This window comes from Sander vitreus, chromosome 19 (assembly GCF_031162955.1).
Source record: "Sander vitreus isolate 19-12246 chromosome 19, sanVit1, whole genome shotgun sequence".
Classification (NCBI taxonomy): Eukaryota; Metazoa; Chordata; class Actinopteri; order Perciformes; family Percidae; genus Sander; species Sander vitreus.
In genome coordinates, this window is record NC_135873.1 from 5,562,854 (window position 1) to 5,574,845 (window position 11,992).

The 11,992-nt window shown below is 41.3% G+C and overlaps 1 protein-coding gene across 4 annotated transcripts in view; it reads right to left on the reverse strand.

Annotated features, from left to right (window-relative positions):
- Positions 1-1,032: 1,032 nt before the first annotated feature.
- The window catches only part of tesk1b (testis associated actin remodelling kinase 1b), a 26,305-nt gene continuing 15,345 nt past the window's right edge, over positions 1,033-11,992 (reverse strand). For 3 of the 4 annotated variants that reach the window (XM_078276050.1, XM_078276051.1, XM_078276049.1), the window contains exons 4-11: positions 11,826-11,874; positions 9,433-9,579; positions 8,493-8,575; positions 5,532-5,622; positions 4,811-4,894; positions 3,836-3,922; positions 3,045-3,141; positions 1,033-2,950 (exon numbers count right to left, since the gene is read on the reverse strand). In XM_078276050.1, coding sequence (XP_078132176.1) covers positions 1,824-2,950; positions 3,045-3,141; positions 3,836-3,922; positions 4,811-4,894; positions 5,532-5,622; positions 8,493-8,575; positions 9,433-9,579; positions 11,826-11,874 — 1,765 coding nt within the window. In that variant the 3' untranslated portion in view covers positions 1,033-1,823. The remainder of the gene's footprint in view (positions 2,951-3,044; positions 3,142-3,835; positions 3,923-4,810; positions 4,895-5,531; positions 5,623-8,492; positions 8,576-9,432; positions 9,580-11,825; positions 11,875-11,992) is intronic. The other variant, XM_078276052.1, reaches the window with a different exon arrangement.

The window sequence follows — 11,992 nt, forward strand, 5'->3', positions numbered from 1 at the left end:
CTCCCAAGGGAGTCAATAAAAGCTAATCTAATGTTAACACATTGATGCCCAACAGGTTCACTGTTCACCATCATTGCTAGGATGCTAAAATTTGCTAATTAAAAAAGGTCCCATGGCATGAAAATTTCACTTTATGATGTTTTTTAACATTAATATGAGTTCCCCCAGCCTGCCTATGGTCCCCCAGTGGCTAGAAATGGCGATAGGTGTAAACAGAGCCCTGGGTATCCTGCTCTGCCTTTGGCCCATCTGAGCTTTCATTTTCTCAATCTGGAATCTTCCCCTTATGACGTCATAAGGAGCAAGGTTACCTCCCCTTTCTCTGCTTTGCCCACCCAGAGAATTTGGCCCACCCATGAGAGAGAGACATCATGGCTTTCAAACGAGCAAAGTGGCAGTTGGTCAAGGCCACACCCCCCCACCTCCACCTCCCCTCTCTCTCCTCCTCAATAGCTACAGACACAGAAATGGCACATACTAAGGAAAGCTCATTGTGGGACTGGCTCTAGTGGCTATAATTCTGCACCAAGGCTGAATTTCGGGAAAGAGACTTCAGATACAGTATGGATACAGGGACAACTAAGGTCTATATAAAAGCATCCAAAAAGCACCATGTCATGGGACCTTTAGGGAAGTACAGCTGGGGCTAATGGGAATGATTAGTTATGCAGGTAGTTAAGGTCATTTGCAGTAATAAATTTAAAACTTTGACGTGATGATGACACTATGACTTAACTAAGTTAAGGGACCACCAACGTCATTACAATTCTTCTTGAGGTGAACATGAATGTCCATGAATTTCGTGACAATCCATCCAAATAGTTGAGACATTTCACTCAAAACTAAAATGTGAACCTCACGGTAATGAAAAGTCAGTGGATCACCAGGAATCATCAGGATACATAGTCCGGGCACCACGAATTTCTGCACCAAATCCCATGCTTATCCATCTAATGTTGAGATATTTTAGTCTGGACCTATCATAGCTAAAAAAACAAAAACAAAAAAAAACCAGATACATATCAGGAGAACTGCATTCTATTTTTTATTCAATGCATTCTTTAAATAATAAGAATCTTTTCATCTCTTAAGCAGGTCTTTGACTATTCATTCCCAAAAGTAATAATAACATCAATAGTTTCCTTATTAACAACAGTTATACAGTTGAAGTGCTTAACCAGGCAACCAGAAGGGCCAATAGAGATCATACAGCAACAAAAAAAGGACAAAAGAACCGTGTACCACACACACACACACACACAAGCACACACAAGCGCGCGCACACACACACACACACACACACACACACACGCAGTGCACCATACACCCTCTTGATAATTAAAGACATTAAAGCAAAACTGCCTGTTCATTTAGAAACAGCACCAAACATCAAAAATCATTGAGCAGTAATAATACTAAGCTTAACATTCCTCATTTGAGCATCATCATCAATATCATCAGTCATAAGAAACTTTACATCTGCACATTTACAGGATCCAACCAACTGGACCCCAAACTGGAGTGTTTCCATGCTGAACAGTTCTTGATGTAGATCAGTCAGATCTACATGTCGCCCTCAGCCCAGCAGAGGGCGACATGCAACAAGTCACCAGCGCCTTGTCCTACAGCTTTCAGGGAGAAAGTCAGCCTGGAGTGTGTTTTGTTAAACTGATCTGCACCAAAAAGTGTGTCTGGAAAATAAGCAGGGTATTGCTGCATTAAAATCAGTGCAAATTCTTTGAAGACCCACTTAATTTCCAAGGATGAGCTTTTGGTGCAGAATTTCCACAAATCTTCTCGGTGTGCATTTGGTGTTGAGAAGTTTATGTCTGTGCCCCCGGCAAGGCAAGTCCCGGCTCTAGGCTGGTGGTGGTAGTTGTGGGGGTAGGGGAGGGCGGCAGGCCCTTTGGTCCCGGACAAAGCAGCCCACGTGAAGCTGCATGGTCCCCGTTCAAGTTCTTGTAGGGGTTTCTGCGCGGTGGAGCTCGGGGACACATTGAGGGAAAGCGAAGGCCAGCGAGGCAGCAGCCGGGACAGGAGATGACCTCCTCCTGGTCCAGAGAGTGTCCGCTGCTGGAGCCGAATGGGGACGACCCAGCGGGGTCGCTGGGAGGGAAGTGGTAGCCGTTGTTGTTTGTTGTGGTGGGAGCACTGGTGGTGGCGCTCCATCCCAAGGGTCGACCCAAGACCACGTTGTTGTTGTCAAAATGAGAGAGGGGAGGCAGGCACGGCGGCCCGTTGGAGATTGCCGACTCCCAGCCGTTTGAGAAGGGAGGAGTGGATTGTTGGATGGGAGTCGAGGAGTGGGACGGAGGAAAGGAGAGTTTGGAATAAGGAGATGAAGTGCTGTCTTGTGTGTCTGGGGAGCTGGTACAGTCCATGGGCTCCTCCTCCTCGTTGTCCTCCTCCTCCCCCTCTTCCTCTTGGTCCAGCGACAGGGGTTCAATGGAAAGAGGAAGGCCTGAATCAGTTCCACTCCCTTCCCTGATCTCCTTCTCTTCCCCTAACAGTCTCCCTTCTTCGCTAACTGTGTTTGTCTCTCCATTTACAGTGTCTACCTCAGACGTGGACTCCTCCTCGGTAAGGACAGTGTTCGGCGCTGATGTGAGGTGCGGAGGAGGCGTACAAGGCAACGAGTAGCAGCGTCGGTGCCTCCTCAGTAGCTCACCGCTGTTGGTCTCGGACGCAGAGGGGTCGTCGCAGTCAGGTGGGGGAGGCAGGGTGAAGGTAAGGGAGATGACAGACTTGCTGGGAGTGTCGAATAGCTTGATCTTGCCTCCCTTGAGGTCCTCCCTCTGAGAGAAGGGGTTGACCCGAGCAGGAATTGCCGTAGTAACAGAGGGGGACATGTCTGGGGGGTGGAGCATGTCGGATTTGCTGCGGGAGAGTCGAGGATCTGACAGGAGGCAAAGGGATCGTCTTCGTAGAGGACCAATGACTGGAGAAACTACTTTAAAACAAAAAGAGTGAATGGACCTTTTTAATCTGCTAAACAAACATGTTTACTATTTGGTGCCTACAGTATAGAGCGTTTGAGGACTCACCTTTGACTGATGGTTCATCCTTCTGTTTCCTCTCAGCCTGTCTCCTCTCCAGCTCCACCACAATTTGAGAGAAGGATGGACGGAGCTTTGAATTCATCTGGCAGAAGGGAGAAACAAATTCAACAGATTGAACAAGAGCATGAAGGAAAGGAGAGACAATAACTACAGTAATTTAAAATAAACTGCAGTGAAAAATTAAGACTGATTTGATCTTGTCACTACTTTATCTGATCCATAAACTCAAGAAATTGAGGAGATAGACACATTACTTGGATGCTAAAAGGTAGATGATGCCCATCCATTTCAAGCATGCAATCTGTCATTTTTGGAGTCATCTATCTGTTAAAATTACGGCTTTCAGGAATTTAAACATAGGTTACAGAGTGTTCTACAATTGCTTTGTTTAAACATGAAAGGACTATTAAGTATAAACGTACAATTCTCAACCAACATTTGGCATCTGGTACGAAAGACGTGACGCAAAAGTTACTTTTTCTTCTCCCAAGTGACGCTGTAGATACCTGGTACACCAAGGTACACCTAGGTAAAGCTAATGCAGTATTATACAACATTCCTGCAAAATAAATTCTACTTTCAGACTGTTCTACAAACTAGCTGTTGATTCAGCTGTATGGTCATTATGGAAAAATAGGCTAATGATAGAGTGACCCAGCAGCAAAGAAGAGAACGGTAGAATTTAGAGAAGGTAGGGGGTGCGTGTGTGTGTGCCCGCGTGTGTGTGTGTGTGTGTGTGTGTGTGTGTGTGTGTCTCAGATGGGTGTTTTTCTTACATTACAGCAGGCAATGGCCAGTTCCAGGAAGTCAGGAGGACAATCTCCCATCATCTGTTGAAAGGTATCCACATCCAAACCAAAGTCCTGTACAAAAGCACAAAGGACACTTAGGCACTTTAAAAAGATGTTTTTTGTTTCTGTACAAAAACAGGACACAAGGGGGAGAAATACTCTTAATAACTTAAAAAACTTTCAGTGTGGGTTTAACACTGATGCCGAGTCCTACATCCACACTACATACTAACTACATAGTATGTTGTTATTGCTGCTATTATTGCACTGCCTGTGCCAACAAGAAATGATGCAATACATGTACCAGCAGATGTTTTTTTATTTATTATTGTTTCATATGCCGTTTCACCACCAGCCGCAATTGTTTTTTTGGGGGGGGTTTTTGCAGCTGTGAGCAGTTCCCCTAATTTGTCTATGCATTGCATTGTGGGACAACAGTGAACATCAACAGATTACTCAAAAATAAAGAGTTTTACTGTCTACACTGATTTATCATAAAAGTATATCTGAAGTGAGTAAGAGATTCACACAGCATATACACTGTGTTTAATAAACAAATCATAAGGCACTATATGTATTTTGAGCATTTAGGGACATGCAAGCTTCTTTCAAGATAAGAAAGTCAGCTTCCTGTTTGTTCAAGTTTAGCAGTTAGATTCCAAAGTGAGATATCCACCATTTTACATAATTTTTCTAAATCATCTCTGGCATGGCGAAACTAATTTTAAACCTAAGTCATTATGACATTGCTGCTTGCACAACAGTCATGTGCTTTTGAAATACCGACAGACTTCAGTAAATAATACAGGAATGCACGAGAAGACTTGCATATTATTAATAATGGTAGTCACGCAATGATATAATAAGAGGCTCTATGATATGAGACGTGCATGAGACGATAAGTATGTGATGATAAAGGAACAGGGGAATCATTAATGATGACAACGTTGTCATTGGTACCTCAGTGCGTGGCAGGATGTCGGGGTCGGCCTGTATCCTTGCAATGATCTCACACAGGATGATCCCGTACGCAAACACATCCACCTGCAGAGAGAGGACAATGAGTCAATCAAAGAGAGATACACATGGAGGGGTAAAGATGAGATCAAATAAAACAGGGAAAGAACTACCATACAGTTTATATTTTACTTGTGTGCTTATATTCTGGGTTTATCAACTTTCATTTAACCAAACACTCGAACAGATCAAAATTCAAAATGTATTTCTCATGTAAATTACAATTGCATATACTTTATTGGTAATGTATGTGGTTTATGCTTTTATTGTAGACATGAAGGTCTGAAAATCTGATTAAGTCAATGATGTGGATTTGTATTGTTTTTTTTTGCAATATAATCTAAAAACATGCACTACATTCCAGATGTGCTTTATACTAATTTGTAGTTTCTTGTGAGGCAAGGCAGGCTGCATAACACAGAAAATGTCGGGCAAACAGGATGTCCAATGAGCCATACAGAAAAATACAAGCCAAGTACACCTCTTACATAACTAAATTCCTGTTTGCCTTCAACATAATAACTGAGTTATTAAATATGTATTACTTCACTGCGTGGGTACTGGGTTTATTTGACTGGGTGTGCTTTCATCACACCCACTGCGGACCTTGAACTCTTGCAACAATCTGCAGCTAAAGATAATGAAGACAGCGATCTGTTGGTACCTTCTCATTATACACCTCTCCTCTGAGCACCTCCGGGGCCATCCAGTAGGGGGAGCCGACGACAGCCAGAGGCTCCTGGTCCTCCTCCTCACTGCAGTGAGAGGGAAGAGGCAGGGATAGATGGAGGGAAGAGGAGAGAAACAGATGGAGGCTTCATGTTAAACCAGCACTTATTTGAGGCGCTTAAATCAATTTCACAACACCCACGTTTGAAAGGAGTGGATATTGCTTTAAAAAAATATCACAGTTTGGGGAAAGAATAATGTTTATGTGAGGACTTATGAATCAGTTAAAATGAAGTCTTTACAAAAGGTGGCAACAGTGATGTTACAGAGGTTGGTCTGAAACTGCCTGAAAGAAAATGGCTGAATTAACTAACAAAAAGAGTCTATTAAAAAAAAAAAAAAAAAAGCACCATTAAAGGGTTAATTCACCCAAATTATAAAACAGCGAGTGGCACCTGCAGAAAGATTTATTCACCCTCGTTTTGAGATTTCTACCTTTACTCAAATACAGTGGAGGTGAATGTAAATGCTAATTTGGCAGATGGGGCTTTAAAGAAATTTCACCTCGGAATAACAAATAGCTGAAAACATTTGTAGAGTAAGCGATTAGTCGACAGAAAGCTAAGAGAGTGAGATTATGGGGTGAAACCGAGCTCTGTGAGTGTTTGTGTGCACTTCCTCTGTATCTAAGAAACCACAGTGTTTTTCAGTTACATTAAGATATGGTTGTGCAATTTTAGCTGAATAAAAGGAAGGAAAACAAGAATCTGCAAGGACAGCGCACACACAAACACGCACGCGAACACACACACACACACACACACACGCACACTTCCTTTCTGTGCTATTTCCATCTGCTACAGTGGGCTATGATACTGCAAAAAAACACAGCGAGGGAAGTGATGGCAGAGGGAGAGATGAGGAGCCGAGACGGTCGTGGAACCCAAACTAAACACCATTTGGAGAAGTGGACTGACAGAAACAAGAAACCGAGAGTGCGCAGAAGGAAACTGAGGGAAAACAGCTCAACAGACTCTCAGAAATTAACAGAAAGAGTTAATAAGGAAACAAGAGGAATGATGGGATAGTAAAGGACAGGAGTGACTTGTTATATGAGGTGCAGCAGAGATCCAGTAAGAGCAAAAGGAGGACTGGAATAGTTTGACCTTTTTTGGAGTGCTTTTCCTAAGACCCCTTCATCTCCTCTCCCTCCCTCCATCCATCCTTCCCTCCTTTCTCCTTTCCTTCATGCCACAAGCACAGTGGTAGTAGCATTACAACACTACCACAAATATTCGTAAAGGGTTGTCAACATCACTCATTCTCTGTTAGCACGGCGCAACAGTGTTTGACTACAATATAAAAGCATACATGCCCTTGAAAACCTCAAACACAATTCACCAGCTGCTATTGAAGCAGAGGCTGGAGCAAACAGAGGCTTTATGTTTGATAGCTTCAGGTATGCAAAAATACACAATGACACATACTCAGGTCAAAGCCCTGCATGTGTAAAGTATTAACCTTTTAGCCTTGTTTTTAGCTGGATGGACATGCATTTTTCTTAAGTCAAAAGTATAAAACATTTCACCGAACACACTCACTTGTGTAAACACGAAAGGTGGCCGGACACAAAGAGCCAATGCGCACGCACGCACGCACACGCACACACACACACGGGCAGGCCAGGTTACAGTGGCAGCTGTCTCGTCTCAGCAAGAGTCATATGTACTAAATGACTGCAGACAGATCGAGGAGGCAAGGATAAGGAGCTAATGGGACGTAACTGTGTGTCAAGTGTGTGTAGGCAGACTGACATACTGCCTGCCAGTTGATGCTCTATATTGTTATCAATTCACTGCCTGACTGTTGAAATAATTACAAAGTCGACAAACTGTCTAATTTCAGTCATTGACTTATGTGGACGTTAAGGAGAAGTGATGTCAAGTTGTAGATAAACTGGCAACAAGAGAAAGTATTTTTTACTGAAGTCACGTACTTAATTACAATTTGACCTAGTGGTACTTAACTGGAATATTTCCATTTTGGAAGACTTTGTCCGACTTAGTTCGGCATTTTGGGAAATACGCTTATTTTTTTGCTTGCCGAGGGATCAATGATTAGAGTAATACCAGCCCCATTTCTGGCTATAATCAATATTTGAGGACATGAAAGGTTTTTCCAGATATTAGGTTTTTGATACTGCCAGGATTTCAGCACTTCCAGACAGTTAGTCTAGAGATGAGGTTTTTCCCTGGACATGGCTGATAAACTTTATATTTTATAATCTATTATTTATCATTCCAAATTCTGGAGATTTGTATTTGCACAACACTATAATTCACAATCTGTTCTGCTTTCTTGAATTTTTTCCTTTCTTCGCCTTGAAGCACTTCCCTTATTGTGGTACTCCTAGTTTTAGTTAAATAAAAAAAATTTCATTGACCGTTATAAAAAGATATGTCATTGAAGAACCAGCAGAAGAAAATAAAACTGGATGGCTGTAACGTTGCTGGTCATTTAGTCATTTATTTGGTCACAGCATATAAAAAAAAAAAAAAAAAACACACCTGCAAACACAGAGAAGGAAACAAGCGAGGACGACAACAGAGCGGCGAGTCCGCTGTGCGTCATGGCCGCCTTGCAATGACGCCTCACAGTATTAATAACAAGATCTTTAAACGGTGAGTGGTGGCGGGGAGACATTCGGCAGGGAGGCAGCTTGTACATACTTTGGAAAAACCTGACTGTGCTTTGGTGTGAGTAACATGTCTCTTTCTGTGTGTGATTGTGTCTCATCTGGGAGAAAAGAGAAGCTGTGGGACACATTTATGAACACTTTGCTCAGACAGATATAGCTAGGGATAAGTAAGACAAAGAGAGAAGTAGAGGAATGTGATTTATTGAGCGTGACCTATCTAATCACAGTGTTGATAGAAGTTTCGATGAATGGACTGACCTGTAATCTGGGATTTTCTCCGCCAGGCCAAAGTCTCCCACCACGGCTGAGCACACGCAGCCCTCCCAACGCACCAGGCAGTTCTGCACAGTGGGGTCAGATGTCACACAAATCACTATTACTGCTGTTAAGTGTGTGTGTGTGTGTGTGTGTGTGTGTGTGTGTGTGTGTGTGTGTGTGTGTGTGTGTGTGTGTGTTTTGTGTGTTTTGTGTGTGTGTAAGGCTGCATGTGGCCCTTAGTGTGTATTTCAAAAGTGATGAAAGATTCTGTTGTGCAGAGCTTTTCATTTGCTGTAAGACTTGCTAATAGCCAACAGTTCCCAGCATGTCAACAGTTCCTTTGCAGACTTTTTAAATTGAGATGTCAGTTATCTTATTTCTCTGGCTTTTTTAGGTTTTAAAGCTTGATATGTTGTAGTTTGTACACTTCATGTTTACGTCTCTTATTTCACTTTCTTTTATCACCGCCTGTTTTGACCAATTAAGCTGCAAGCCATTTTAAAGTTTAGTCCATTTACTGTTTCAGTAGTTTACTGTGAACTTATTTTATGATTCATTTTCCATTCAGAACTTTACCGAATTGACTTGCTATATTTCCCACAGATTGTTTTTGTTGATGTCGCTGCAAGATCTGTGACGCATCTGCAAAGCCTCTTAATCTGCACCAGAGCTTTTTACTATTTCCAAAATCTACATTAAAAGCAAAAGATTAAATTGTTTTGCAGTTATAGGACACTCATGTTGGAACAACATTAGTGTGTTGACTTCTTTGTGTGCCTCAGGGTAGCCATGTTCTTGCGAAACATCCATATGTTAAGTAAGTGTAGTTTTATGTGCATATAATACACATGTATTGCTACCTTAGAAGCCAAGTCCCTGATGTTCAGTGATGTGTATGTGCTGTTCGTGGGCACTGACGCGTGAGTGTTTGTCTCATCACCTTGGAGGTGAGGTCCCTGTGGAAGATGCCCTTGCTGTGCAGGTACTGCAGTCCCCGGGCGATGTCCAGGGCCAGGATCATCCGCACGCTCCACGACAGGTACATGTCACTCCCCAACAGCTGCTCCAAGTTACCACCGTTGATGTACTGGAACATTGGGATAAACGGCAACAAAGAGGAGTTTAATTATTAACACACAAATGAATGAACAAGGAGTTCATTCCATTTTGAAAGGGATTAGCTGCTGATATAAAAGCTGCTTCCCTTATTGTTTTGGGAAATTGGGATCTAAAAGTCACACTGATGCTGTGCAGTAATATCCTGTAAAGATTGTGCTGTTAACATGAATGTTGCCGTAAATCATTAACTACACAACACATTAATAGTAAGTAATAATAAGTCCGGCATCGTCAGACACCGCCTACCAAGAGCCTGGGTCTGTCCGAGGTTTCTCCCTAAAAGGAAGTTTTCCTCACTACCGAGGTTTCTTCCTAAAAGGGAGTTTTTCCTGCCACTGTCGCACTAAATGCTTGCTCTTGGGGGAATTACTAGAATTGTTGGGTCTTTGTAAATTATAGTGTGGTCTAGACCTACTCTATCTGTAAAGTGTCTTGAGATAACTCTTGTTATGATTTGATACTATAAATAAAATTGAATTAATAAATATTTAGTCTGTAATCCGTATGGTTATCAGCCTTTTTCTCTTTTTATTGTCCTGGTTCATTGACCAGTCCACAATTTATTTTACGGCTCCTTCTTAAGGTGACAATTACAAAAGTCAATCAATTGTGAAGTCTTCTGTCAAAAATATTTTTGTTGGTTGCCGCTTCTAAAATGTGAGGATTTACTGCTTTTTTTTTCTGTTTTACATCAATGTTAATTGTATATCTCTGGGTTTTAAGTGCTGTAAAGACAAAACAAGCAACGAGTTGAAGATGCCACCTTGAGTTGTGGGAAACTGTGCAGCCATTTTTTTAAATTTTGTTTTTAACTTCTAAAATCTTAAGAGTTGTGTGAGCCTTTTTGCTTCTTCTACAGTGAGAGTAGAGATAGAAACAGAAAATATAGCTGTGACATGAAACAAAAGGTCACCGGAGACATTGCGGTTATATGGTATGCATTTTAACCACAAGGTGACCAGAATTTCCCTTTTTCTGACATTTTAAAGAGTAAAAGATGAATTGCGCTACAGAGAAGTCAATACCTGGGCCATAAAAGAGGTTTTACTGTCTATCAGCTAACTCTCTTAACAGGCCCATTTATTACCAATTCAATATATTTTTTAAACCCAGTAATGTTTTTGCTGACCTTTTCAAATAATACAACACAATGACATGTCACACAAATACAGTAGTACCATTACAGACACAGCAGAACACCAAATTGTTGAGCAGCTCAGTAACTACGGCAACACCAGGTAAATCCATCACACGTAACAAATGTCATGAACTGACTGACCCGAGTCTTGTTTAACCAAGTCAACTGTCAGACAGTCGATGATATTACTGTTTTAGACAGCGTTCATGTAGAGAGACGTGTTTGTTTTATAAAAACCAACAGAGCTGCTGCTTTCATGATCAACCTCTCTTTAGCAATGAAAAAATGAAATCTGATTTCAAAAGGAATCAGTAGCAAAAGCTCGGAAAAATAAATGTACACATCTCAGTTGGGAATCCAATCCTCAAGTTTGTTTGGTTTGCAGCAAAGAAATGTGAACAACAATCTACTCATGGAAATACAGAGAAATAATTTGAAAAGTGATGGATGAGATTAATAATTAATATGTTTTTACAAGAAAAGATCTTCGAAAATTTAAAGTAACACGTTCCCTGAAGTTGCCGTTTCAAGAGTAAATCTCCAGATTAGCCCAAGAGAGATGTCACAATACTGCATAAAGAAATATATATAGAAATTGCAATTGATATTTGATTTTTAAAATCAAACTTCGATTATATCTTGCATCATTAATGTTTAAACAGGAAATAAGAGGGGAACGTTTTAGTAGGCCCTGTCAATTTTTCTGTTTGACATGAGAATTGTGCTGTAGTTGAACTGATAAAAGGTTATCTCAATCTAAACAGTAATTGAAATAGTGGTCAGACGAATCACAATTAGAGGCTTTCCCTAAATCAACCTTTCCTATGTCATGATTTGCTTTCAATTAATGTTTTGTATTTATGTGGAGTTGTATGTCTAGATTTAAGGTCCAAGGTTCTATATTGGCCATGAGCACAACAACAACAGAAGTAGTCACTGGCAATTAAAATCTTAAGCCTCAGATCTAGCAAACAGTTGACTGGTAAAATGACACTACATAATGTGTGCTTGTTGCACACATTAAAGTGATTCTAATTGCACACTTTTACTCAGCAGCAAGTTAATTAGCGTCTTACCTCTGTGAGGGCGTGGAGCTGCCCCTCGTGGACACACACGCCTATAAACCTGGAGGCAGAGCAGACAATCACTTAACAACAGAATGAATGAGAACAACAGTTTCTAGACACACAAATACATTTCATGACAAGTCAAGGCTTTTTGGATGGAGGTTATAAAGATTAGA